Below are 24,623 nucleotides of genomic sequence, written 5' to 3' on the forward strand. Positions count from 1 at the left end.
TTAAAGAGAGAGAGTGTGTGGGGAGAGGTACACATGCCTTTTGTTGTTGTTTACCAGTTTTGCTCTGTAGGCTAAATAGGAAAGCGTATGTAAATACCCAGCCGACAAATGCTAGTCTCCTCCTTCTCTTTGCCCCTCAGAGTTAGATGAACTCATGAATTCTTGGGGACTCACTCCTCAGAGGAAGCCCACTCACGGAAGGGCCCTCTGTGAGCCAGGGGTGCTCCCCCCGCCTGCCGCAGCGGCCTGCCTGGGGTGCGTCTCCCTTCTGAGTTGTTCGCGTTCGGGGCTGGTAGAACGTTAACGCCTCAGGGCCAGGACTTGGTTCAGTCCCAGGCGTGCTTCCCCACAGCCTGCCCGGAGGCCCTGGCCCTGGCACAATGCTGACCCCGCTGGGATAGCTGCTCAGTTACTACCCATAACGAGCGGTGTTTGATGGGGCTTTGATGTGTGTGTGGGATTTTGATAGGTGGAGAAAACTCGGAGAACGTGCCGGCAAAGGGACTGGCATGAGCACAGTTTGAAAGGTGGGAAAGGGCCAGGGGGTGATTGCGGAAACTATGAGTAACTAGTTTTGCTGGAGTGAAGAGGTGAGCATGTTATTTCTGTACTTGTTTGACTAGTTTTTTCGTCCAACTCTGCACCTTGCACGTAGGCCCTCTGAAGAGGTTTATTTCTCAAGACAGACCCAGGACAGGAATGCTTTGCTTTGGCGCACAGATGCAGGCACTCGGGCCTCTGCCCCGGAGCGGCATGGTGACTTTTAGCCCCTTGACACATTGAGCGAGGCAGTGAGCACTTGCCTGGGTTGTTCCTCTGGCCTGTGCCTTTCAGGGAGGGCCAGAGCTTCCTCTCGTCTGTGTTAGGGTGTTCACGAGTTAACAGCCCCAAAGGGAATGGCGGGCATGGAGGGCAGGGGGAAGAAAGGAGGCCTGACCAGATGGGTGACTGAGGCCTAAGCCAGGGCCTTTGCTTCTCTTGGCACCTCTGATGGGCCCTGCCTTCTGCTCCTCAGGCTAGAGGAAGTCCCGCTGGAGGTGCTGAGGCAGAGGGAATCCAAGTGGCTGGACATGCTCAACAACTGGGACAAGTGGATGGCCAAGAAGCACAAAAAGGTGAGGGGCCTGACCTTGGGCCTGGGCTGGGCGTTGGTCACTGGGAGGAAGAGGAAGAGGGAGGAAGTGCCTCAGCTTGGAGGAGCAGGGCCTTCTCCAGCTGCCAGTTGCCGTAGGTGTGTCCCACCAGCTCTGAAGTGGGGACAGAAGCTGTTGGGAGGGCAGGGCCAGCTTTCACCTGGTCCTCTCCGATGACTTCAGACTCGTGCAAACTTTGTCCTGGACTCAAACTTCAAAGCTGCTCTTCGCCGAAAGTCCTCCTGGGCAGCTTTCCTCCCCCCTCCTCGGAGAAGTCCTTATTGCTGCTTATCGCCTACCAGGGAGGACTTTATAATACTAATAGCTGACATGTCTTGAACATTTGCCATGTCCTGTGCTGGGCACTGGACTTGGATAATCCTTCGAGTCCCCCAGTGAGGTTGGCAGTGGTAGTATCCCCACTTCACAGATGACCTGCCCAATCAAAATTTGAATCCAAGTGTCTAATTTTAGTGCCTATACTCTTTACCACTACAGTAAGGGGACTTTTCACCCTCTAGATTAATTTGATGAGTTTCCTCTTGCCTCTTGGCCAAAGCAAAAAGAAATAAAAGTAACCTCATACTTGAATAGTCATAACAATGAAAATAGCCAGTGGGCCTTGCTGGTTGGGCTATCATAAGGCACCAACCCTATAGCCCGGAGGAATGTCCTTGCCCCCCACTCGTGTGTGTGTGGATGCCCTTGTCCACCTTGGCAGGGTCTAGGTACCCCTGGCCTCATGAAAGCTGGCTCAGACCCTCGCAGCTGGGATCTCTCTGCACAAGTTCCCAATGCAGAGAGCAAACCTGCTGGCTCACTGTCATCAGCTGACACGCTGGTGTGGTCCCCGCTGGCACAGCCAGCTGCAGGGCCTAGCAGAAAGGTCAAGATCACAGGTCAGGTATGGGCCTGGGCCTAGCCCCCTCCTTCCTCTCCTCACGCCCGTGGCTCGCTGTGTGACTGTGTGACAGTGAGTTCACCCTTACAGCCTCAGTTTCCCTGGTCAAGTGGGACTGACCATCCTGTTGTAAGGCTCCCACGAGATGGTGACCGTAAAGCCCGGTGCCCGTGGGAAGAGCGGTGCACCTTGCCTGGGCTCTTTCTCGCTGTTCTGTGTGGGCTGGAGGGCAATCGTTTTTCGCTTATTAGAAAGTCTTCCTCTCTCCTCTTCTTTCTTTCTTTTTTTCTTTTTCTTTCTTTTTTTATTTATTTAAGGCAGCCCTTCCTCAAGTGCCTCCTGTCTGACTCTGGGGTCTGTTTTCCTGCCTACTTACCCTTCAGGCTCTTACCCTGAGCTGCAGCTCCTTCTCCACGGTCCGTCGTGGTGACTCGTGGCTCTGGCCTTGCCGCGCGCTCCCTTGCAAATGGGGATTCCAGAAGGGATCCTTGGGAAGCTCCTGTCAGCAGAGCAGCCAGCACCACTTCCTCTTCCCCTTTGCTTCCTTGGTGCTGTGGTTAGAGGCTGAGGGCTACCCCAGCCCAGCAGGGGCCACCACAGGAGGCTGCACCCCACCCTACCCAGAGGCCCTAGCCCTCTGCTGTCCTCTGCAACCTCAGCTGTGGCCACACTGGCCCTGGGAGCGTTTCCTGCCTGGCTGCACAGGCTTGGGCTCGCCCTGTGGTGAGGAAGTCATGGCACAGGAAGGACAATACCTGTTTCAGGAAGTGTTTCCAGATCCAACACTTCTCCTAGACTCATCCTGAGTCCCCAGGAGGGGTACCGAACCCTGTGGCTGGAGCGCTGTCTTCCCCCAGAGGGCTCTGCTCAGGCTGCGTCCCTCCAGAGTTCAGCAGGCAGGGTGGGGCCTCTCTCAGCAGTCACAGAGACCTGCTTTTTCACGCCTTGCTTCAGAGAATGATAACCCTTTGTGCTTTCTGTTTGCCTGAGCAGTTACTCTTGCTTTATCCTACTGACCCCCACCTCTGCCTCCCGCCTAAAGCAGGCAGGTGGAGTTGCCTTCTTTAGCACTTCTGCGCTGAGGAGGATTCTAGACGCCAGAGTGGGCAAGGCTAGCTGAACTGCATCTCACTCCCCAGCCCTGGGACTGAGGGAGAACCTTGTGGACTGAAGGTGTTCCTGGGCTCCCCTGAGGCAGGCCAAGCAGGACAGGGCTGTGATGAGGCAGAGGCTGGCTCTGCTGAGCTAGGCCCTGGGCAGAGCCTGAAGGGCCTGTGACTCTGGGCCTCACTGCATCCCTTGGTCAAAACCTGCCCAAACCAAGTGTCCCTTAAGTATAGAGACCCTTGTCCCACAGCGGCAGGAAACTCTTCCCAGAGCCTGGGGCAGTTCCCTTCCGCTCCCTTTTTCTCCCCACTTTGCTGGCAGTCCCAGAGCTTAAGTTTGGCTCCTGTGACCAGACATTCGGCTCTTCCCCCACTGCCTTCAGCCTGTCTCCTTCCTGGTTCTTGACTCTCTCTGACCCTTGGAAAGTTTTCTCTTGTTTGCACTAGTCATCAGGAAGGCCTGGCCTTCTGTGTTCCCTCCTTTGAGAGTTTTTAACGGTACTGTTTGAGGGGGTTTCCAGGTAAGGGGAAGTTAGGTGATAGCTCAAAGCCCTGGGGCGCCTGTGTCAGCACCCTCCTGGGACAGAGGGGTAGAGAGGAAGCCATCGTTTATTGAAGACATTCTGCTGGGCATGGGTTTTTTCCCATTCTAGTAGAATCCTAGGTATTATCATTCTGATCTTACTAGTAATGAGAAGTGATTGGCTCAAGGTCAGTGCTGGATTCAAACCCAGATCTAGGTGCTCTTCCCCTGCCCTGAGCTCCCATCTCCTTTAACCCAGACACGGCTGCTTAGTGCAGGGGTTGAGGGGAGTGTCAGTCCCCCACCCCCATTCTGGAGGAGGGTACCTCTCTACCTTTGCTCTCACCCGTCTTGACATTTGGCCTTGAAGTCACGGGAGGGCGATCAGGGCAGCTGCCTCAGAGCCTCGCTCAGCCCCCAGCACAGGGGAGCTTGCCTCCCCGCCCAGCTCTATGAGGCCAGGGAAGTGAAAAGTGCATGGGGCTGGGTCCCTCCAGCCTGTATGGACTCCAGCCTGTAGCGGGGTCCTCTACAGTGTGGTCACCTCTGATGTTGTGACCTTAATATGTTCCCCACTCTTTGCCTCAGTTTTCCCATGTGTAAGAGACGCGATAGGTTTTCAGACTGGGTTTTGGCAGTGGAAGCCTTTTTCTGATAAAAGTAGCTGGCATATGAATTGAGTACTAGCTCTGGGTCGTGAGCTACCCCAAAACACTTCCGTCCTCACCTCTCCCATGCCTTGAGTGGTGGGCAGACCTGTGCCACTTTAGCGCCAAGGCCAGCTGCCCCTGCTTGCAGCGGAGATCGTGGGAGTTCAGGGTCGGGAGAGCAGAAGAGGGGATTCGTGACCAAAACAAAGAGGAAGCCATTCTGATCAGCCCCCATCTTCTGAGTTGTGCTGAGGTCTCCCCGCTCTAGGCTGCCTCTGTCCTGCTACCCGGCTGCTTAAACCAACACCCCCACAAAGGTGCCCCAGCCACAGTCTGGGGTATTGCATGAGCTGCCCTCCCTGTGGCTGTGGCTGTGCCCCTCACTGCACATGCCTTCCTGTGACGTCTCGTGAGGCTCCTCCAACTTGTGTGCTTCCATTTTGATTCAGAAAGTGGTGTTAGGGATTCAGAATTCTGGGGTAGACCTCGGGAATACCTGTGTTGTCCCTGGAGCAGGGGCTGTGGGGACTCTGCTATCACCTGGTGGCAGCACCTTAAACTGCAGTCGCACAAGCCCCAGTCGCTGGATCTGCCTTGGTAGCAGTAGTAGGGAAGTCCTCTTTTCTCCCCGTTTCTGCTCCTGCTGAAAGCAGGGCTGGGCTGGCATGCAGCCTCTGGGGGAGTTGCCCAGGTGGACGCGTTGGCACAGCCTCCCTTTTGACTTTCAGATCCGTCTGCGGTGCCAGAAGGGCATCCCACCTTCTCTGCGGGGTCGTGCTTGGCAGTACCTGTCAGGAGGCAAGGTGAAGCTACAGCAGAACCCTGGAAAGTTTGACGTGAGTTGCCCGTCCTTCACCCTGTCCTTCCTCCCACATCTCTTAGCATCCTCCCCATGGCAGTGACCCTCCATGCGCTCAGCTGGACCCAGCAGTATGAGTGGTGGACGGAGCCCCCCATCAAGTAATGTACCCCCTGCCCTTTCCAGCTTTCTCTTCACAACCACTCAGGTCTGCTTTCTTAGGCTCAGTGGGCCTCCTCCCAGCTCTTGTTCATCAGAAGGGGACACTCAGACCACTTCCCCGACTGCCTTGGGCCTTGTGCTCAGGACATTTGGGGGCCTGCCCAGTGGAGCCACTGAACCCTCAACACTTCCTGGCTTCGCATTCTCTACTCTTTCTCCTGCCTCATCCAAGTCCGGCCAGACGCGGTTCACCTGTGTTGCTTGTAGGTTGTCAGGCCCAGGAGTGGCAGAGACAAACTAATATCCTTAGGTGTCAGAAGCCAGTTAGTGGCCAGAGAGGGTGCCCTCCGCACCCATGCTTTTCCCTCCTCACCTCTACCTGCTGTCCCCTTCCTCATGGCTGCCAGGGTAAGAACACTCTTCCATTCCTGGGGCTTCTTGGGGCCCGTGTGGGCTGGGCAGCTCGTCCAGTCTGCTCCCTTAGGGAACTGGGGGAGGCAGTTGGCTTCCTTGGGGTTGCCCTAGCTTACCTGCCTGGCCTGGCCGCAGGCATTAGGGTTTCTCCCAGGCTCTTGGGACTGGGGACAGGAAGACAGTGAGAGAGCTGCAAGCCACCAGCTCTTTGTTGACATATTTCATCTTCACTGAACACTCCTGTCCCCTCAAACCCATTCCTAGAGAAGGGTGGGTGAGGCAGGGCAGCCTAAAGTTTGTGCTGTTGACCTGGAGCGGGGGAGAGCTGTTTGCTGGTAGCCCTTGGCATTGGAGGTCAGGGAGGCTGCCTTGTGGAGTGTCTGGCTGGGGGCAGCTCTGAATTAGGGCAGTTGCACTGGACACCAATACCAGGCCTCTCAGTTCGAGTCTTGCTCCCAGTGGCTATATCTCTTCCATGTCAGGGGACCGCATCCTGGGCGGAGGGGGAGGCTCGGGCGAGAGCCCCACCTAAGTCCATAGCTTACCTCCAGCTGCCAGAGCACAGCAGAGAGCTGAGAGCTCGGGTGGCGTGGCCAGCCTTCTGTCAGCAGGGGTGAGTGCAGCCTGCGTGAGCAGCAGAGCACGGAGCCATATGTGCGTTACGTGTGTGTCGAGGAGTGGAGTGTCTGGATAGGAATGGGCCACCCCTAAGGGGCCTTGAAGGTTGCTTGTGGGAGGAGGTAGATTTGCCAAGAAAGGCCTTGAGGATGCCGTGAAGCAGAATGGTAGGTCCCTGAGGCAGTCCTGGGGGCTGGCAGAGTGGTTTGTGAGCACAGCTGGAATGACTTTGCCTGTGAGTGACATACAGGAAATGGAGAGAGATGAGAAACTCTTTCTGGCTGCTGTGGGCACATGAGCCCAAAGCAGAGGTACAGTGAAGGGGCTGCTGGTGGCATCACGTACCTGTACTCCCAGGCAGACCCAAGTGGCCAACCCCAACTTCAGCTGTCAGGGCAGGTTCTCCAGTCCCTGGTGGCTCTGTTTTCTTTTCTACTTGCTAGTCCTTCCTCTTTCCGTGCGCAGGGCAGAGGAGGACCTGCCATCCGTTTGTTACCTGCTTTTCTTCTCTGGCTTCACCTCATGAGGTGCCTTCTGGTTCTCACGGAGGCTGTGGTAGCAGCAGCATCTGCAGCGGCGCAGGCCTGCCTTTCACGCCCAATGCCCTTTCTCTCCATAGGCTTTTTAGCTACATCGTTTCTGTTTTCACCCACTCATGCACTGTTGAGCACCTTGGGCTGCTGAGGTACTAGGCAAGAACATCCTAGGAACTGACTTTTTGGGTCCTGAGGTCCCTACCTCATAGGAACCCTCAGAAGAATTTGTGGGACCCTCCTGTCCTTTCCAACAAAAGCACTGTACTCAGTCCCCAATCCTGGGCCTGAGTTGGTGGTGCATCGGAGACACGCAGGCCCCCATCTTGAGGGCATGGAGGGCCCTAGAGATCGAACACCCACTTCTTCAGCTGTGTGCCTGCTCCAGGGCCTTCCTGGAAGCTCCCGGCCCCTCCCACCACTTTCCAGCCTTGACCACTCCATCAGCTCGTTCTCTAGTGCTTGCTCTCACATGTCAAGTTACCTGGTACCCAGGTTCTTTAGTTTAGTGCTAGAATCCCCCCACCGAGGTAAAGGGGCTTGTATGATGTCACCAGCTGGTCAGGACCGAGCCTGGGCCTGTGCCCACTTGGTGTATTTGCCAAGGACTCATCCTTCCTCCTGGGGCCTCCCCTGATGCCTCCCTCGTCCTGCAGGCAACGTGTACTTAGTCTGCTTCCCTGCTCTGGGTTTCCTTTTTTTGATTTTTCTTCTTTCTTCTTTTAAAGTTGAGATACGAATTTACACAGAGTAAAATGCACAGATCTTAAGTATGCAGTTCAGTGAGTGATGAAAATAATACACATCCATGTAACCAACATGCAAATTGAGATATAGAACATTTCAGATGCCCAAGAAATGATTTTTTTGTGTGTAGTACAGTTGAGCCTTGAACAACACAGGGCTTAGGGGTGCTGACCCCCCGATGCAGTTAAAAATCCACATATAACTTCAGTCGGTCCTCTGCATACATGGATTCCTAGCTTTGGATTGAAAATACAGTTGACCCTTGAACAACATAGGTTTGAACTCTGTGTGTCCACTTATATGAAGATTTTAAAAATCTGCGTATATTGAAAACACAGATTTGAAAAGATATATGCACTTGGATGGTCATTGAAGCATTATTTACAGTAGCCAAGATTTGGAAGCAATCTGGGCACCCATCGATAGATAAAAGAATAAAGAGGCGGTGGTACATATATACAATAGAATATTACTCAGCCATAAAAAGAGTGAAATCTTGCCATTTGTGACAATGTGGATGGACCTAGAGAGTATTGTGTTAAGTGAAATAAGTAGGACAGAGAAAGACAAATACCATATGATTTCACTTATATGTGGAATCTAAAAAAACAAAACAAACAAACAAAACAAACTCATAAAGAGAACAAACTGATGGTTGCCAAATGGGAGGGGTTGGGCGGATGGGTGAAAAAGGTGAAAGGATTAAGAAGTACAAATTGGAATAGTCACCAGGACACAAAGTACAGCATAGGGAATATAGTCAATAATATTGCAATAACTATATGGTATCTGATTGGTACTAGACTTATCCAGTGATAACTTCATGAGGTATATAAATGTCTAATCGCTATGTTGTATACCTGAAATGAATATAATATTGTGTATCAATTATAATTTAAAAGTAAATTTTTAAAAATCCACGTGGAAGTGGACCTATGCAGTTCAAACCTGTGCTGTTCGAAGGTCAACTGTACTTTGTTTTTATAACTGGTACTCAAGCTTAAAATGTTCACAGAAGTTCAAAGAAGAGTTAAACTTTATTGAAACCTCAGCGCTCAGAGATGGTTTGAGGTTAGTGGTTTGACAAATATCAAATTCTTCAAGACAGCACTGTGTATAGAACACACACACACACACGCACACTGTGTGACACACACACACACTGTGTGACACATACACCCCTTCCTGAATAGGCGGCTCCACTTGCACAGGGAAACAGGTAGCAGAGGAATTGGGATTGACGGCTCTGAGTCAACCTAGTCTCCCGGCCCAACCCCACCAATTTTCTAATACTGAGGCCTTGGGCAAATGACTTTCCTCTGAGCCTCATCTGTGAACAGTGTAATGATAGGACCTGTGTTTTAGGGTGGAGAAAAAGAGTCAGTAAGGCCCACAGGTGGCTCAGAGCGGTGCTACATAACAGGTGGTAGCTATTGTTTTGATGGTAGCCTTCCATCTTACGGATATGACATAAAGTGTTTGAGTCCTGCATGAAATACCTAGAAGTGACTTCCAGCTACAGATATGGTGGACAGTCTTACCCACATGGGTCTTCCTGGAGCCAGGATCACCTCTCAGGGTTTCCAGGGCCCTTCACTGCCCTTGCCTTTTTGCCTCTGCCCAGGCTGCCTTACCTAGGTTTCCTGTCCAAAGGAAGACACAGTCCCTAATGGGATTGGTGGGCATTGCCCGGGTGTGGGGTGCCTCCAATACCTGGGACAGTTGTATCCTCCTAGCCATCCTTCATGCCTAATATATGCCCTTGACCTTGCTTCCAGGAGCTGGACATGTCTCCTGGGGACCCCAAATGGCTGGATGTGATTGAACGTGACCTGCACCGACAGTTCCCTTTCCACGAGATGTTTGTGTCCCGGGGGGGCCACGGGTGAGCAGGCTGGGTGTGGTCGTCTGGTGGTGGTGTTAGGCCCTGTCCCTCAGGAGTGAGAGGAGGTAAAATGAGTTTGGGGGCACCTAGGAGGCCCAGAAGCTGTGGGCCCCAAACTCCATTTTTAGAGTTTCCCTTCTTTGGTTTGAGTCTGATGGGTCCTCTTAGCGTCTCTTCTTACCTCTGGGGCAACTTTCATCATTTACTCCCCAGAGTATTCCCCTCTTCTGGCAACAGGTTTTGGTGGAGAGAAAGAGGGTTAGATAGTTGGGTCAGCAGAGGGTATGTAGGAAGGGAGACATGTGGTGGGCCAAGGGACCAGGACAGATATCTGCGACCACAGCTTCTGGGTGAGGGGCCCGTACTTCCAGCCCCCAACACGTCCTTCCCCTCTATCTGGCATCCTGCCCTGGCCTTGCCCCCTATTTTCTCTTTGAGGCTCTGCTCTCACCTGTCAAAGGAGGGGCCCCTCCCTGCCTCCATCCTCTGGTAAGGTGAGAATCCGTGTGCCGCAGTGGGAGACTGACCCCTTGGTGACCGCATTTGGTCATGTTCCCTCTCCAGAGAAGTACACATTCTGAGATAGGTCTGGTCTAGTGGGGCATAGGTGAGGGAAGTAGGTGACAGAGGCACCTGTCATCCCTGCCACGCTTGGCCTCTCCACAGCCAGCAGGATCTGTTCCGTGTGCTGAAGGCCTACACGCTCTACCGACCTGAGGAGGGCTACTGCCAGGCCCAGGCACCCATTGCTGCTGTCCTGCTCATGCACATGCCCGCTGAGGTACCACCAGGCCCTGGGCGGGCAAGGGGGCGGGCGGGCGAGGAACACCCAGCAGCAAGACCTTACATCTCTCTCGCCCACAGCAAGCCTTTTGGTGCCTGGTGCAGATCTGTGAGAAGTACCTGCCCGGCTACTACAGTGAGAAACTGGTGAGTGCTTGCTGGGCCCCGGACCCAGCCTGGGACCTCCCCCAGGCTGGAAACTGTTTGCGGCCTCTCCAGTCCTTTCGCTCCACAGGTAGTCCTGCTCTCACTGGAAACCTTCCCAGCCTCCTGTTGCGTTCAGGCTGAAGTCCCCACACCTGCCAGGGTCAGGTTGCCCAGGCTCCAGCGTCATCAGTTCTGCACTTGCCTCCATCTCAGCCTCCAGCCATCTGGCCATTCGGAAGCTCTCCGTTCCTCCAGAACTCCCAGATCCTCCCTGCCCGGGCCTTGGCATAGGCTTACACCTCTGCCCCTGTCCTTCCCTTCCTTCCTCTGATAGCTCCTGCTTTCCCTCATCTTTCTGCCCTCACGCAGCTTCCCTTGACCCTGACAGGTGGAATCTCCGGCATGTGCTCATCCAGTGCTCCTGTTCCTGCCATGTTCTGGGCACTTAGTTCCCCCCACCGCCACCCCCAGTCTTTTTGCTTCTGTGACTCATGTCTGTCCGCCCCTTTTCACTACATGCTCACGAGGAGGACAGGCTGTCTGCTCATCATTGTATCCCAGCGCCCAGCACAAGGCCGGCTGCCTGCCTGGTGCTGGGGGCCAGGGCGTACGTAGCCCCTCCCCTGGCTGCTGCTGGCCCGTGGTCATGGCCTCACTGTCCCCCCAGGAGGCGATCCAGCTGGATGGGGAGATCCTCTTCTCGCTGCTGCAGAAGGTGTCCCCCGTAGCCCACAAGCACCTCAGCTGGCAGAAGATTGACCCGCTGCTCTACATGACAGAGTGGTTCATGTGTGCATTCACCCGCACCCTGCCCTGGAGCTCCGTGCTGCGTGTCTGGGACATGTTCTTCTGCGAAGGTACCGGGCTGAGCTCAGGGAGCACCCCTGCCCCAAGCCCAGCCCACAGGAGCAACTCCCTAAAGGCCCCCTTGCGCTCCCTCCCCATGCAGGAGTCAAGATCATCTTCCGGGTGGGGTTGGTGCTGCTGAAGCACGCGCTGGGCTCCCCTGAGAAGCTCAAGGCCTGCCAGGGCCAGTACGAGACTATCGAGCGGCTGCGGAGCCTCAGCCCCAAGATCATGCAGGAGGCTTTCCTGGTCCAGGAGGTGCGGCCCACCCCTTCCCCTCAGCACCCGGAGGGAGGGGGGATGTGGGGGCCCTTTGGAGGGGAGCCTGGTAACCCTCTGCCCCTGAGCGGGAGTCGCTGGTGCCAGGCCCCAGTGCTCAGCAGCCCAGAATGGTGGGGGCAGACATCCCGCTGTGAATAAGAGGGGGCATAGAGAGGCCTAAGTTTGTGGGGCCTTCCCTGTTCTGAACCACTTGGGAATGAGAGGGAGCTGCAGCCAGTCACCCCCTCTTCCTCCCTGGTACCACATCCACAGCCTTGGCTTTATTTTCCCTTTTTTCTTTCTTTTGTGGATTTTTGTCTCTCAGGGGCTGTAATAAGGTAACACATCGTTAGGCAAGCGGAGCCGTGCGTCACGGGCAGCTTGCTCCTCTGAGGCAGTGGGTCTCAGGGCCTGGCTCACCTGTACTCGGCTCTGGCCCTATGACCACCTCAGGGACCAGACCTTCATTCAACCTTTAGTAACAGGATGGGGGAGCCTGAGGCAGAGCAGGGGCCCTGGCTGGGAGGCGGAGGGGGAGGTTCTTCCTTGTGCCCACCTGTCTGTCGTCGACCCACAGGTGATAGAGCTGCCAGTGACAGAGCGCCAGATTGAGCGTGAGCACCTCATCCAGCTGCGGCGCTGGCAGGAGACCCGGGGTGAGCTGCAGTGCCGCTCCCCGCCCAGGCTGCATGGCGCGAAGGCCATCCTGGAGGCAGAGCCAGGCCCCCGGCCCACCCTGCAACCTTCACCGTCCATCCGCCTGCCCCCAGAGGCCCCCCTCCCTGGCTCCAAAGGCAAACCCAAGCCACCCAAGGAGATCCAGAAGAAGAAGCAGAAGCAGGCGAAGGCGAGTGGGCAGCTGGACAAAACTCCAACCCCAAGTCAAGCCAAGGTGGTGCCCGCTGCGGGAGATGCATATCCCCCACAGGATGTGCCCCCAAAGGACCCAGTCCACCAGGACCCAGCCCCCCAGGACTCAGCTCCCCAGGATTCAGCCCACCACCACTCCCAGGAGAGCCTGACATCCCAGGAGAGTGAGGACACCTACTTGTAACCCCGGCAGCTCAGGCCTCCAGGGTGGGGTCTCAACATACACATGATTCACAGACTGACATTCCAGGGCCTGCCTACCCTCGGGGGGCCTGGCTGCCTCGCCACTGGGCATAGAGTCTGGCGGGCCCAGCACAGATTCTGCCTGAGCCTCCTTATTTATTATCTCCAGAATGGAGCTTGGGCCTGCCCAGCGGGGGCAGGCAGAAGTGAGGGCCTCACTCAGGCCCCTCCTCCTGGGGAGATGCTCCCCAGGGCTAGGGCACTGACATGAGGGGAGAGGGTGGGGTAAAGGGTGGGGTGCTCTTTGTGTAAATAGAAACATGGTTTTGTACAGAAATAAACAGGCTTGTGTAGAGAGCTGGTGTGCAGCTAGGAACTGGGATGGGAGTGCCACCCCGGGTGCTTGGCATTTCTTCTCCAGGCCCTACAGAGCCCCCATCCTGGCCCCAGCCCAGCACCAGAGCCTCTCTGAGAAGTATCCTTGCCAGGGGGGATGTCAAGTCCAGGGCCAGCCCCTGTTCCTGACCCCCATTTCCCCTCACTCCATCCCTCTGCCCCATGCCCACCATCTGCCATGGGTGAGGGTCCCCAGGGCTGGAGCCCAGTGCTGGGGCAAAGCAGGGTCTTCACCAGAGGCAGCCTTGATCCCACTCGTCACTGACGGGGAGGGGCTCTTTAAGAGTCTTCCTCCTCAAGGCCTGGCCTGGATGCCACTTTGGACCCCAGTAAGGTTCTGAGTGTTCATTCTGGGTTGGGTGCTGGTGCCAGTGTGCGGAGACCATGAATGCTCTCACATGTTCAGCCCCGGAGAAGCATGAGGGGAGAAGTCCGGGTCTTTGATAGAAGGCCGCCTGTCATTTACTGAGCACTTAACATGTGCCACGCGGGACTGGTTGTGTCACCAGCTGATTGGCTATGCTCTGTTATCCCCATTTGTCAGATGAAGAAACTGGTGCTGAGTGGGAAAGGTGAAGCTGGTGCAAATTTGCACCCAGAGCCCCTCAGCTACCTCTCCCGACCAGGGTGCCAGGTGAACTGACTGTCCTTGAGGGTCCAGGCAGGCTCTATGGTCACAACCTAATGACTGGCGAGGGTACGGACAGAGTGTCCCTGGGAGAGGACCCCTCCCTTCTGCTGAGGAAGCAGCTTTTCCAGTCAAACAATAGCTGCTGTTCCTGGCAGGCCACCAAGCTGGGCTGTGCCATAGGGGGAGGGGACAGGAGAGGGAGGAGTGAAGTCTCCCTAGGAATTTTCAGGCATCCCAAAGGCTTCGGCCTGGGACAACTTGTCCTGGTACAGCTGGGGATACTGAGGCCTGAGGAGGTCAAAGTTCACATAAGCCTGTCCAGGCCATCCACTTCCTACCTCCCAGCTCTCCCTCCTGTGGTTTCCCATCCCAACTGTATCATCGATAATTGAGGGGCTCAGCCTTTGACGGTCCCCTCCCCCTGACCCTCCAGGGAACAGGCCAGGATGTGGCAGCTGCACAGTGTTCCACATGAACCCTCTGAGCCGGAGTCCAGTGGGGGAAGGCACTGCCCTGTATCCACCCACCTACAGTGGAGGCAGGAGCCTTAGGAAAGCAGGCAGGAGGCCTGTGCAGGCCTGCTTTAACCTGCTCCGTTCAAAGCCGCAGATCTGAAGCCTGAGGATGTGTTGCCCAGACAAGTGTCCCCCAGAGCATGCTGGGTCTTGCTATAGGGGCAGCCTAGGTGTGCAGATGGCTGCTCAGCCTTGGGGTCTTCGACCTGAGGAGGCCTGAGCAGGACCCAGTCCCCACGTTGAAACGAGCCCAAGTTGGTCCTAACAAGCCTCAGATCTGGGGCATCTGCCAGCGCTGGGGGCCTCCTTGGGCATGAAGCAAGTTTAGATGTGTTCAGGCCGACTGGGTTCTACTAATGACTGCAGGCTTTGGGAGGCCTCAGCAGGGCTCAACTCTCAGGTCTGAGATCTGAGTACCCTGAAGTCTGAGCTTTGGGCATTCCTGGCCCAAGCACTTAGTTTTGAGGGGCCGCCTTAGGCCTGACCACCTTCAGCGCCCTACCCAACAGTATGTTGCTCAGACAGAGGTGGATGGGGCCCTTCCTACCTCTGTGATCCTAGTGGGGAGTCTTCTATGAGAGGAAGGAGAAAGGCACCAGGATACTTTATTGGAAGAGAATCACAGGGATGCCAGGGCTGCAGAGCGGACCCCCACCCCTACCCCTCCATGCTGCAGCGGTTTGGGGGCAACACTCTGGTTCCAGCTGAGCCCCGGTTCACCTCATGGCCCTTCCAAAGCCTCAACGACCTCAATCATAAGGCCCATATGGGGGCCCAAAGGACATAATCGACCCCACATTTCACGCAAGCCTCCCATCCCAGCCTCGACCGGCGGAATGGGCGGAGCCCGGAGAGGGGGCGCAGCCTGGCGGGGGTCTGGAGGACTCGACGGGGGTGGGGTCAGCTGGTGAGTCCCTAAACTAAACCAATGTTAAAGGGGCGGAGTCATCCGGGGCGGGGCTCGGTGGACTAGAGCTGGGTGAGGCTCTGGCGTAGAAGGAGGCGTGGCCACCCCGGATAGGCCGCGCGTCCCTCAGGGCGTGGCCGTCAGGGAGCAGGACGCGGCGAAGGGCTGGGCGGGTTCGGGGCGTAGCGAGTGGCGTGGAAGCGGCCGCGGAGCGGCTCCTTTAAGCCTCCGGCACCGCCTCCCCCGCCCCGCCCCCGGCGAGGCCTGGGTCTGGTTGGCGGCGGGGTCCGGTCCGTGCCGACCGCGATGGAGCTGCACATCCTAGAGCACCGGGTGCGGGTGCTGAGCCTCGCCCGCCCCGGTCTTTGGCTGTACACGCACCCGCTTATCAAGCTGCTATTCCTGCCCCGCCGAAGCCGGTGCGCGCCCGGGTTCCGGGGCACAGATTGGGGTGGGCTCCACTCTCGCTTCGGTACGGGGTCGGGAGATTATAGAGTCGCCACGAGGCGAGCTGGGGCAAGCGGGAGCGGGCGGGGAGGGCTTTTCCACCCCACCCCCCGGCCGCCATCCGGCCTGTGCTTACGCTCCCTGGGACCGCCGCCTATCCGGGGCCAGTTAAGGCGCAAACAGCCGGGGGTGTGCAATGCTTAATTTCGAGGGGTGTCAAATGGGGGTATTCCTTCCTGGCGACTGCGAAGAGTTTCTTCCAGACGCCTCCCTCGGGTCAGAGGGGCCGGTCTAGGGGACCCAAGGTCCGACGCCCCGGGGCTATCGCTGCGGGTGAACCTCTCCTCCCTCCTGGAATGGAGGGGCGGGGGGCTCCTGCGAAGTTCAGGAGGCGGAAAACAGTTCGCTGTTCAGAAGTTGGGGCCCAGACCACAAGACCAATGGGAGAAATTTGAAGCTTGAGGGGGCTGGGAGGAGCCCGGCGTGGGTCTTTAGGGGCGGATGGAGCGAAGTCTACCTGCCCCCTCTGCCCAACCTAGACTGAAGATTCCCCCCACCCCCAACCAGGTGCAAGTTCTTCAGTTTGACGGAGACTCCCGAGGATTACACGCTCATGGTGGACGAGGAGGGCTTCAAAGGTGGGGGCTGGGCTAGGGAGGGATGTCGCGCTCCCCTCTTTGGGGGATTCTCACCAGATGCTGGGGTCCAGTGTTCCAGGAGCTGAAGCCTCGAAGGCAGATTGATCTGGGTTCATACCTGACTCCGCTACTCACTGGCTGTGTGCCCTTGAGCAAGTCACTTCCCCTCTCTGAGCTGTTGTTTCCTCTTATGTACAATGGGTTCTGATTTAATAGGGTCCCATAATGGCTTTGTAAATGGGCTGTGTGTGAGGGCCACTTAGCAGCCCCAGACCAGCAGTAGGCCCTCAGTTATGCTTGTTGGCAACAATCAGGGGTTCCTGTGGCTGTTATATCTCCCTGGCCATTATTTCCCCCTGGACTTCCCTCCCTGGTACTGGTCATTCCCTCCGGGGCTGGTCTGGGAACTCCAGGAGTCTTAGGGTTGGGGAAGGAATGCAGGAGCAGGCAGCCAGCTCAGGGCAGGGTCCTGAGGGGCTTATGTTTGAGCAATTAGCAGCCACCTTGGCCCAGGTCCCTTGTTCTGGAGGTCAGCCTGGTCCTTCTGGCCCCCCAGAGCTGACATCTGGCTCCCACTCCTTCCAGCCTGACCCATCTTCACAGGCCTGGAGTCTCAGGCCAGCCACCTGGGGCTTGGTCCATCACCCACTGCACTGCTTCAGGCCTTAGTTTCCCTGTTTGCACTGCAGCCAAGTTTGGTTTAGTTAAGGGGGAAGGGCATCCCCCAGCCAATCCATTCTGCTGGCGCCCCCTCGTGGTGTCACTTGGTATAAAGCTTCTGTTAACCCACAGAACACTGAGATGAGGTACATACAGCCATCCCATTTTACAGATGAGGAAACAGACTAAATCATTTGCACCAGGTCAATAGCAAGTAAAAGGTGAAGCTGGGATTTGAACTCAGGTCTGTCTGAATCTGGAGCTCAGATCTCAACTGGAAGGTTTCAATCCCTGGCAGGCCAGAATCTGGAGCACATCTCAGTCCTTGCATGCATGCAGGTGTCGAGAGCACAACTTGTAGACGGGAGATAGCCCCAGTCTTCAGACCTGACCTTACCTTGGTAGAGCACTTCAAGGCTCAGGTAGGGAAACGGGCAGGGGCCAGCCCTGCAGGCTTTGACTGGTCATGTGCCCTGTGCCCACAGAGCTGCCCCCATCCGAGTTCCTGCAAGTGGCTGAGGCCACATGGCTGGTGATGAACGTATCATCCCATAGCGGCACAGCAGTGCAAGCTGCTGGGGTCACCAAGATCGCCCGCTCCGTCATTGCACCGCTGGCCGAGCACCACGTATCTGTGCTGATGTTGTCCACTTACCAGACGGACTTCATCCTGGTGAGTTTCCCACAGGGGCCGGTGTCAGGCAGGGTGGGCATGGGTGCCTGGGGACTCATGTGATATGCCATCTCCCTGTGGCCCAGGTACGGGAGCAGGACCTGTCCGTGGTGATTCACACCCTGGCCCAGGAGTTCGACATTTATCGAGAGGTGGGCGGGGAGCCTGTGCCTGTTGCCAGGGATGATTCCAGCAATGGCTTTCCCCGAGCTCAGCATGGTGAGGGTGCCCTCTGACACCAAGACCTGGGTGGGGAGTGGGGGCTCCGGTTCTCACTGGGGCCCTTTGCTTGTGTGGGTGAGTCTGTGTGTAGGGGGAGACTAGCTGACAATGATTGCTTCACCAGACAGGGAGGTGAGGCTGGGAAAATCAAGGCAGGTTCCTGTAGAGGACTGTACACCCAGCCCAGGCCCCTCCCTGGCCGGCCACCAGGGGGCACCCCAGCCCACAGTCCTTTTTTCACCCTCCACCTCCTGATTCCTCCCTAGCAGGGCCCAGCCCCACAGTGCATCCCATTCAGAGCCCGCAAAACCGTTTTTGTGTCCTTACGCTGGACCCTGAGACGCTACCAGCCATTGCCACCACCCTCATCGATGTCCTCTTCTACTCCCACAGGTGGGCCTCGTTTGTACTTAGTCTTGTCCACGTTATTGTTCCCTATGGCCTGTCCCACCACCTTCTACCTGTCCCTTGGTTCTGCAACTCTGCGCCCTGTTCTGTGTCCTGGGTTCCCAGCAGCCTGTGATGCCCACATGCCCTTCACTGATGTTCAGGAAAAGTCCCAATGCTGCAGCTGGAGCCCTCTCCTGGAGTGTGGGCAAAGCCACCCCCAAGCCATGACCTGGTCAGGCCCCCTGGCCCTGGGGTCCTGCATCTTTAGCACAGGCAGCATTCATTGTCCTTCCCCCCCATCCCTACCCACTGCCATCAGGAAATCAGGGCCCTCAGACAGGGAAGGAAAGTGGCCCCGAGACGGGAGGCCTGTGCTGCTGCTCCCTGACTGGGAGGAGATGGAGTGGGCTGGGTGTCTGCGGAGTACGTGACCCTCCTGTCCCTCCCCAGTGCCCCCAAAGAGGCAGGCCCTGGCGATCCTGGACCCAGCTCCATCACGTTCTTTGCCTTCTCCCTCATTGAGGGCTACATCTCCATCGTCATGGATGCCGAGACTCAGAAAAAGTATGTGACCCCTGACCCCAGGTGGGCCAAGACCCTAAGCCAGGCCCAGGGAGGAAGGAGGTGGAGCGTCAGACTCTGAGGTCACCAGGGCCGCCTGCCTCCCACAGGTTCCCCAGTGACCTCCTGCTGACCAGCTCCTCAGGAGAGCTGTGGAGGATGGTGCGCATTGGAGGACAGCCGCTGGGTTTTGGTGAGAGCCGCTTCCTGTGTGTTGGGGGCTCGGGAAGGGCCTGTGGGGAGACCAGGGTGATCCACATGGCCCCCTCCTCCACCTGTAGATGAATGTGGGATCGTGGCGCAGATCGCAGGTCCCCTGGCTGCAGCCGACATTTCTGCCTACTACATCAGCACCTTCAACTTTGACCACGCCCTGGTGAGCGCCGTGGGCTGTGGTGGGGGCTCCTGGAGGGACACTGAGTCCAGAAGGGCGGGGGCAGGAAGTCGGGGCAGCCCTGACCCTGCCCTCCCCCCACCTGTCTACAGGTGCCTGAGGACGGCATCGGCAGCGTCATCGAGGTCCTCCAGCGACGGCAGGAGGGCCTGGGCTTATGAGGCCTAAGGGGAACAGCGGCCTCTGTGCTCCCCCTCATCCCCAGGCTTCCAGAGACTTCTCTAAGCTATTTCCTCAAGCTCTGGGATGAGCCCACTTTCCTCTCCTTCCTCCTGCATTTGTGCAGGGGGACCCTGCAGAAGGAGGGGCCTTCTGCTCTATGTATGTAAGCTGCGTGCAAGCACCGGCTCTCACGTGGACACACGTGTCTGCCCACAAGGGAACACGGTGCTCGGGGCTTCCAGTAGGAAGCCCTCAACCCATCACTCCCTGGCAGCCTCGGCGTTTGCACATTCCCTGCCTGAGGCCCAAGCCGTCTCCCCTTAGTGCCCTGGGAGAGCTGCTCCCTAATCTCCGTTCTGCCTCTGGCTGGGTTGCCTTCCCCTGCCAGGTGAGTTCTGACAGTGCCTCCCCCTCCCGGGGCCTCGAAGAAAAGTATTTTTACGTCTCTCTCTCTCTCTCTCTCTTTTTTTTTTTTTTTTATCAACTTGTTAATAAAGGGCTTGTAGTGACCAGGCTGGGCTGTGGTCTTTGGGGGTTGTCTGAAGCTAGGCCCCTCTGCCTGAGATCCTGGTCTCCCCGTGTAGCTGGCTCAGACCAGGCTCGCCTCACCTCACTCAGTTCTCATTGCAAGAACCATAAGTGAGCCATCACCGTTTTCCAGATGAGAAACCAAAGCTTTGAGAGGTGCGGTGACTTAGCCATCCACAGCCCTGGCTCTGAAGTCTGGGCTCTTAATTCCTTCCTTGTGGCTTCTGGTATAGTCCAGAAGGTTTTGAACATGAGCAGACTCCCAGACCCTCCTGCTTGGGGATCCCCCAGCTTTCCCTGCCACCTTAGATATGGCTGACCTGTTACAAAACTGCCTCAAGGAGGGCCCAGGAGCACCTTCTAGGCTTTTGCCTGCTTTCTTTTGGACCAAGCCTGAGTGGCTGTCCTTCACAGGAGTCCTTGCTGGCCAAGAGATCGCTCAGTTCATGCACCAGGGCTCTCCTAAGGAGTGGTGGGAGGGGGCCAGCCACAGTAGGTACCTGGGAGTCCACACACTGGGCTTCCCGTGGCCAGGAGGATAGGACAGGGCCTGGAGGCCACCTGGAACCCGTTCTCTCAGTGGCTACACGCCTGGGCCAGAGGCTCAGTCAGCACATCTGGGCCCAGGTTTCCCATCACGGAGGGGCCACCTCCTTACTCTGAGGCTGGGATTCCACTGTGGCCGGATGGGCCCCACAGATGCGCCCGGTCGGTTATCAGGTGCCTTCAGCCCAGGCCCGCCCACGCTCAGGAAGGGCAGAAGGGTGTGACTTCGGTGTACTCGGCGTGCTGTGGCTCCTCAGAAAAGTCAGAACGCGGGCCAGGCCTCTGGCAGGGCGCCCGCCCTGCCCCTGGACCTGGGGGCTGCAGATCAGAGGAACGGAGTGCATCCTGGCCCGGTGAGTGAGCAGTTGGGGACCCTGGGCCAGAACCTTCCCCTTGGCCTCAGTTTCCCCATGTGCATGGAAACCTAGGAGGTCCTTCAAGGCGCTATGCCCCTTGACCCTGGGAGGGGACCTTTCTTTAGTTTGTCTTTCATGGCGGTGTGGGGGGTTCTGGTTATTCCTATAGGGCCTGCCCTGGACCCTGATTCAAGGGATAGCCTGGGCTGAGGCGGGGGCTTTAGAACCAGAATTCTTGGGACTGTCTGACTTACAGCTAGAGAGCTGGTCACACATCCAGCTCTGAGGGTTTGTCCATCTGTCTGTCTCCGAGTCTCTACCTGATTTGGGTATTTTTGTCCTCTTGGCTTTCCAAGGGCATTAGGCCTCGCCTGGTCCCTCAAACCAGATCCTAACCCAGCATCGATTAGTTCTTGGGGCTGCCCATGGGACCGGTCTGGGGAAGGGGGCCACAGGAATGCCTAGTGGGCTGGTCTCACTGGGACCCAGGCCTAGAGGTCAGTGTTCCCTTGTGTGTCTGCCACGTGAGTGTGTCTGTGTGGAGGGGTTTTAGCTCCCAGAGTATCCATGGGGGTCACTGGGCCAGCTCTCGGCCTTCAGTGGGTTACAAAAAGGGACACGTGCTTTGGCAGCGCCAGGGAGACTGAGACCCACTAGAGTCAGGGGAATTGGGTTTGGGAGGTGCCTGGGGACACTCAGCTAAGAAGGGGTGCCTTCTAGGGCTGTGACCCTGGGCCTCACCTGCGCTTGAAGCTCTCTGCATGCCATCAGCAGACAGGCCTTGAGCTGTTCCAGGCTGAGGTGGGGACTTGCGGAACCACCTCACCCACCCACCCCAGGCCCCCGGAGGGTCCTAGGGCGAATGAAGGCAGCCTGTCAGCTCAGGCCTGGAGCTGGGCTCAGCTTGGGTCCCTCAGAAGCAGGGTTGGGGGAGTCCCCGGCGTGTAGCCTGTGTCCTTGTCGTCCCAGCCCTGGGAGCCCCAGTTCACCTGTCCACATCAGCATAGCCCCTCCTGAGTGTGAGGGTCCAGGCTCCAGACCTGAGAGCTCGTTCTCATAAAGCCGGCAGCCTGGGCCTGGGAGGGCCCTGCCCACGGCTCCTCAGGGCCTGGGAAGGTGCTCTCGGCCCTAAGACCGCCGGCCTGGTGTCCACCATCTGCCGGGAGGATGTGGACCTGGGTGGCGGACTCGGGTGGGTGGGGACGGGAGATGAGGAAACCTCATGCCCATACAGAGGAAGTGACCTCTTAAGTCCCCCTTGAAGACATTAAAGCAGAAATTCAGGGTTTAAAGTCATCACCCCCATCCCTGTGCCAGGCAGGGCCATGCTGGCTGATTGTTCCAAAGCTGGCTTCTTGGTCCTATGTAGAGAGAAGAATAAACGACACACCTTCTCGATGTTCCACCAGGCCCCAGGATCCCACTGGGTGGGAAGGGACTAGGCAGGAGCCAGGAGGGGGAGCCTAGTCTGTGGCCAGCTGACTTGAGCATGGGGAAGCTGCTTCCCCCATCGCTATGTGGGAGAGGGGGAGGGGTGCCCCGTTAATTTATGTATTCAACACACGCTCTTTATCCCCGTTTACACGGGGAAATGAAGCACAGAGAGCTCAAGTGACTTGCTCAAGGTCACACAGCTGGGCATGGCAGTATTGGAATTCAAAAAGAAGGTTCACCGTGCCCACAGGAGCCTGGGAAGGTTCCCTGGGGGAAGGGACACTTTAGCTGAACCCTGAGGGATGGAATGATTTTGCAAGATCCCTTGCAATCCCAGCTGTCTGCGTTGGTGGCTGGTGTCTGCTGCCGCTGGCAACGAGTGCGTGGGCAGGCACGCGAGGCCTGGCCCTGGCTCCTCCCTGACCCTGGGCCAGGCCGGATGGATGTATTGGGCAATGGCCGCGGTTTGTGTCTCACTTTCCCAGGCGGACCCTAGTGCTGGGGTTGCTGAGCCAAGGCTGCCTCATATGGGGCTGCCCAGAGCTTCCTTCCCAGGGGGTTGGCCATGGCTCCAAGTGGATGGGTGAGCCGCTTGGGTGTCCGTGTGCTACATGGGTATGTATTTGCAGGGCTATATTTGCAGTCAGTGCTGGCCATGTGCAGCTGTACAAATGAGTCTTTCGGCGGAAAGTGTGTGTGTCCATTTACATGTCTGTATCCGTGTATCCGGGTGTGTACTTGTATCTCGGTTGGAGGTCTGTGTGTCTGTGGCTGTACATGCATCCCGTTATGTATGAGTGTCAGCTGTGTGCTTGGCTCCCTCTCTGCACGTGTCCTGTGTTGCTGGAGGGTGCATCTATGCCTGTGTGTGCACATGTGAGCCTATGTACTTCGTGTTTCTGTGTGTCTGTTTTTGACTGCAGCTAGGGGACTGTTTTATGTCCGTGTGTACACACATGTGCATCTTTTGTGTTTTCCTGTTCACACATGTACCCATATGTACCCGCTTGTTCACTTTCCTTCCCTGGACCCATATCCCCTCAGGCCCTCCTGCCTCTCCCTGATCTCTGAAGGCCCAGCTCCCTGTAGTCACCAGGGGAGTGGAGGGCTGTTCTGTGTGTGTCCCCCCACCGCCATCCACGTGCTGCCCTCGCCCCCGGCTGCCTCAGCCTCATCCTCCCTGGTCTCCCCCCTACCTCACCTCCCACTCCATCTCTGTCTGCTTCCCAGAGCAAGCCTGGCCCTGCTTTCTGCCCCACTGCACAAGCCCCTTGGCCTGGGCCCTCCACCGTGACACCCACACTTCCAAGGTCCCTGATTCAGCCCATGGTTGTCCACCTGTGTTGCTGCCTCAGACTTCCTGCTGGTCTCCCTGCCTTGGTCTCCCCCTCATCTGGCTGCACAAGCACATTTTCCCCAGCACAACCCTAGCGTGTCCTGTCATTCCCTGGTCTTCAGCCTTCGGCAGCTCCCTCCTCAGGAAGTCTGGCTTTGAGACCTTCCAGCCTGCACCAGCTCTCCTGGCTGCCCTGCCATTCGGTGCCTCACCCTAGACTTGTTCTCTCCCAAAGCCGGAAACCTCCCCTCCCGGAAGCTGCATGCCCTGGCCTTTCAGTTGAGGTGAGTCTTTTCTAAGTGGACAAACGAGGCCTTGCACAGGTGCGAACCAGGCAGTAACACAGGAGAGGCTGTGGGAGGCGCTCTGACGCTCCTGCCCCTGTGCAGCCAACTGTCTGCTTTCTAGCCCCTTGGTTTTCCTGAGGTTGCTGTGTTCTTAAGCTCAGCCTTGTTTTAAACAAAGGTTTTCAATTGATGTGTAATTCACACAATATGAAATTAACCACTTTAAAGTGAATAACTCAGTGGCATTTAGCACATTCACAAAATTGTACAACCTTCACTTCTATCTAGTTCCAATACATGTGCATCACCTCAAAAGGAAACCCCGTACCCGTTTGCTGTCATGCCCCATTCCCCCTCCCCTCTGCCCCTGGCAACCAGTCTGCATTCTGTCTCTCTGGATTTCCCTGTCCATGACATTTCACATAAATGGACTTGTATAATATGTGACTTGGCTTCTAGCCTCTTACACTCAGCATAATGTTTTTAAGGTGCATCTGGGTGGTATCATACGTCAGCACTTCATTCTTTTTTATGGCCGAGTAATATTCCCTTGTGTGAACATACCACATTTTTAAACCATTACCTGTTGATGGACATTTGACTTACTCTTACCTTTTGGGTATTAAGATCTGCCTTCTTGACTGTGGGGGTGGACAGCGTTTTTGTTTACTGCCATGTTGTCTTCTTCTCTACCTTATGTACCTGATCTGTGGACAGGGTGTCCTGGACCCCTTACCCCATGAATGGCCACCCACAGGCCCTTGGACAGAGCAAGCTTTGATGGCCTTTTCTCCCCTTGGAGCTGCAGGATTTGTTTCTTTTCTGTTTAAGATCAAGATAAACGCCCAGAGTTTCCTTGATGTCTCCCCAAGAACAAGAGTGAGAAGAAGGCAGGTCTTCCTGGCACCTGCCCCAGGTCTAGTCAGTATCCCTGCAAGTGAGTCCCACCTCTGTGTCCTGGGCTTCCCCTTGGGACCAG

The 24,623-nt window shown here is 56.7% G+C and overlaps 2 protein-coding genes across 4 annotated transcripts in view; both read left to right on the forward strand.

Annotated features, from left to right (window-relative positions):
* The window catches only part of TBC1D10A (TBC1 domain family member 10A), a 30,232-nt gene extending 17,316 nt beyond the window's left edge, over positions 1-12,916 (forward strand). The window contains exons 2-9 of the mRNA XM_019743103.2: positions 1,016-1,115; positions 5,042-5,149; positions 9,365-9,471; positions 10,138-10,252; positions 10,336-10,401; positions 11,069-11,258; positions 11,351-11,505; positions 12,086-12,916. Of these exons, the coding sequence (XP_019598662.2) occupies positions 1,016-1,115; positions 5,042-5,149; positions 9,365-9,471; positions 10,138-10,252; positions 10,336-10,401; positions 11,069-11,258; positions 11,351-11,505; positions 12,086-12,562 (1,318 nt within the window). The 3' untranslated portion in view covers positions 12,563-12,916. The remainder of the gene's footprint in view (positions 1-1,015; positions 1,116-5,041; positions 5,150-9,364; positions 9,472-10,137; positions 10,253-10,335; positions 10,402-11,068; positions 11,259-11,350; positions 11,506-12,085) is intronic.
* A 2,272-nt stretch (positions 12,917-15,188) lies between these two features.
* On the forward strand, positions 15,189-19,667 carry CASTOR1 (cytosolic arginine sensor for mTORC1 subunit 1). Of its 3 annotated transcripts, none has more exons than XM_019743015.2 (9): positions 15,192-15,429; positions 16,025-16,095; positions 17,241-17,428; positions 17,515-17,647; positions 17,917-18,043; positions 18,491-18,604; positions 18,712-18,794; positions 18,883-18,977; positions 19,088-19,306. In XM_019743015.2, exons 1-9 carry the CDS (start codon positions 15,317-15,319, stop codon positions 19,154-19,156), a joined length of 993 nt encoding a protein of 330 aa, XP_019598574.1. In that variant the 5' UTR covers positions 15,192-15,316; the 3' UTR covers positions 19,157-19,306. The 3 variants fall into 3 exon arrangements, with proteins under 3 accessions (XP_074177659.1, XP_019598574.1, XP_019598575.1); XM_019743016.2 differs by having other exon boundaries at positions 15,194-15,429; positions 17,920-18,043; positions 19,088-19,667; XM_074321558.1 differs by lacking the exon at positions 16,025-16,095 and having other exon boundaries at positions 15,189-15,482.
* Positions 19,668-24,623: the final 4,956 nt, after the last annotated feature.

This window comes from Rhinolophus sinicus, linkage group LG16, assembly GCF_036562045.2.
Source record: "Rhinolophus sinicus isolate RSC01 linkage group LG16, ASM3656204v1, whole genome shotgun sequence".
In the NCBI taxonomy this organism is placed as follows: domain Eukaryota; kingdom Metazoa; phylum Chordata; class Mammalia; order Chiroptera; family Rhinolophidae; genus Rhinolophus; species Rhinolophus sinicus.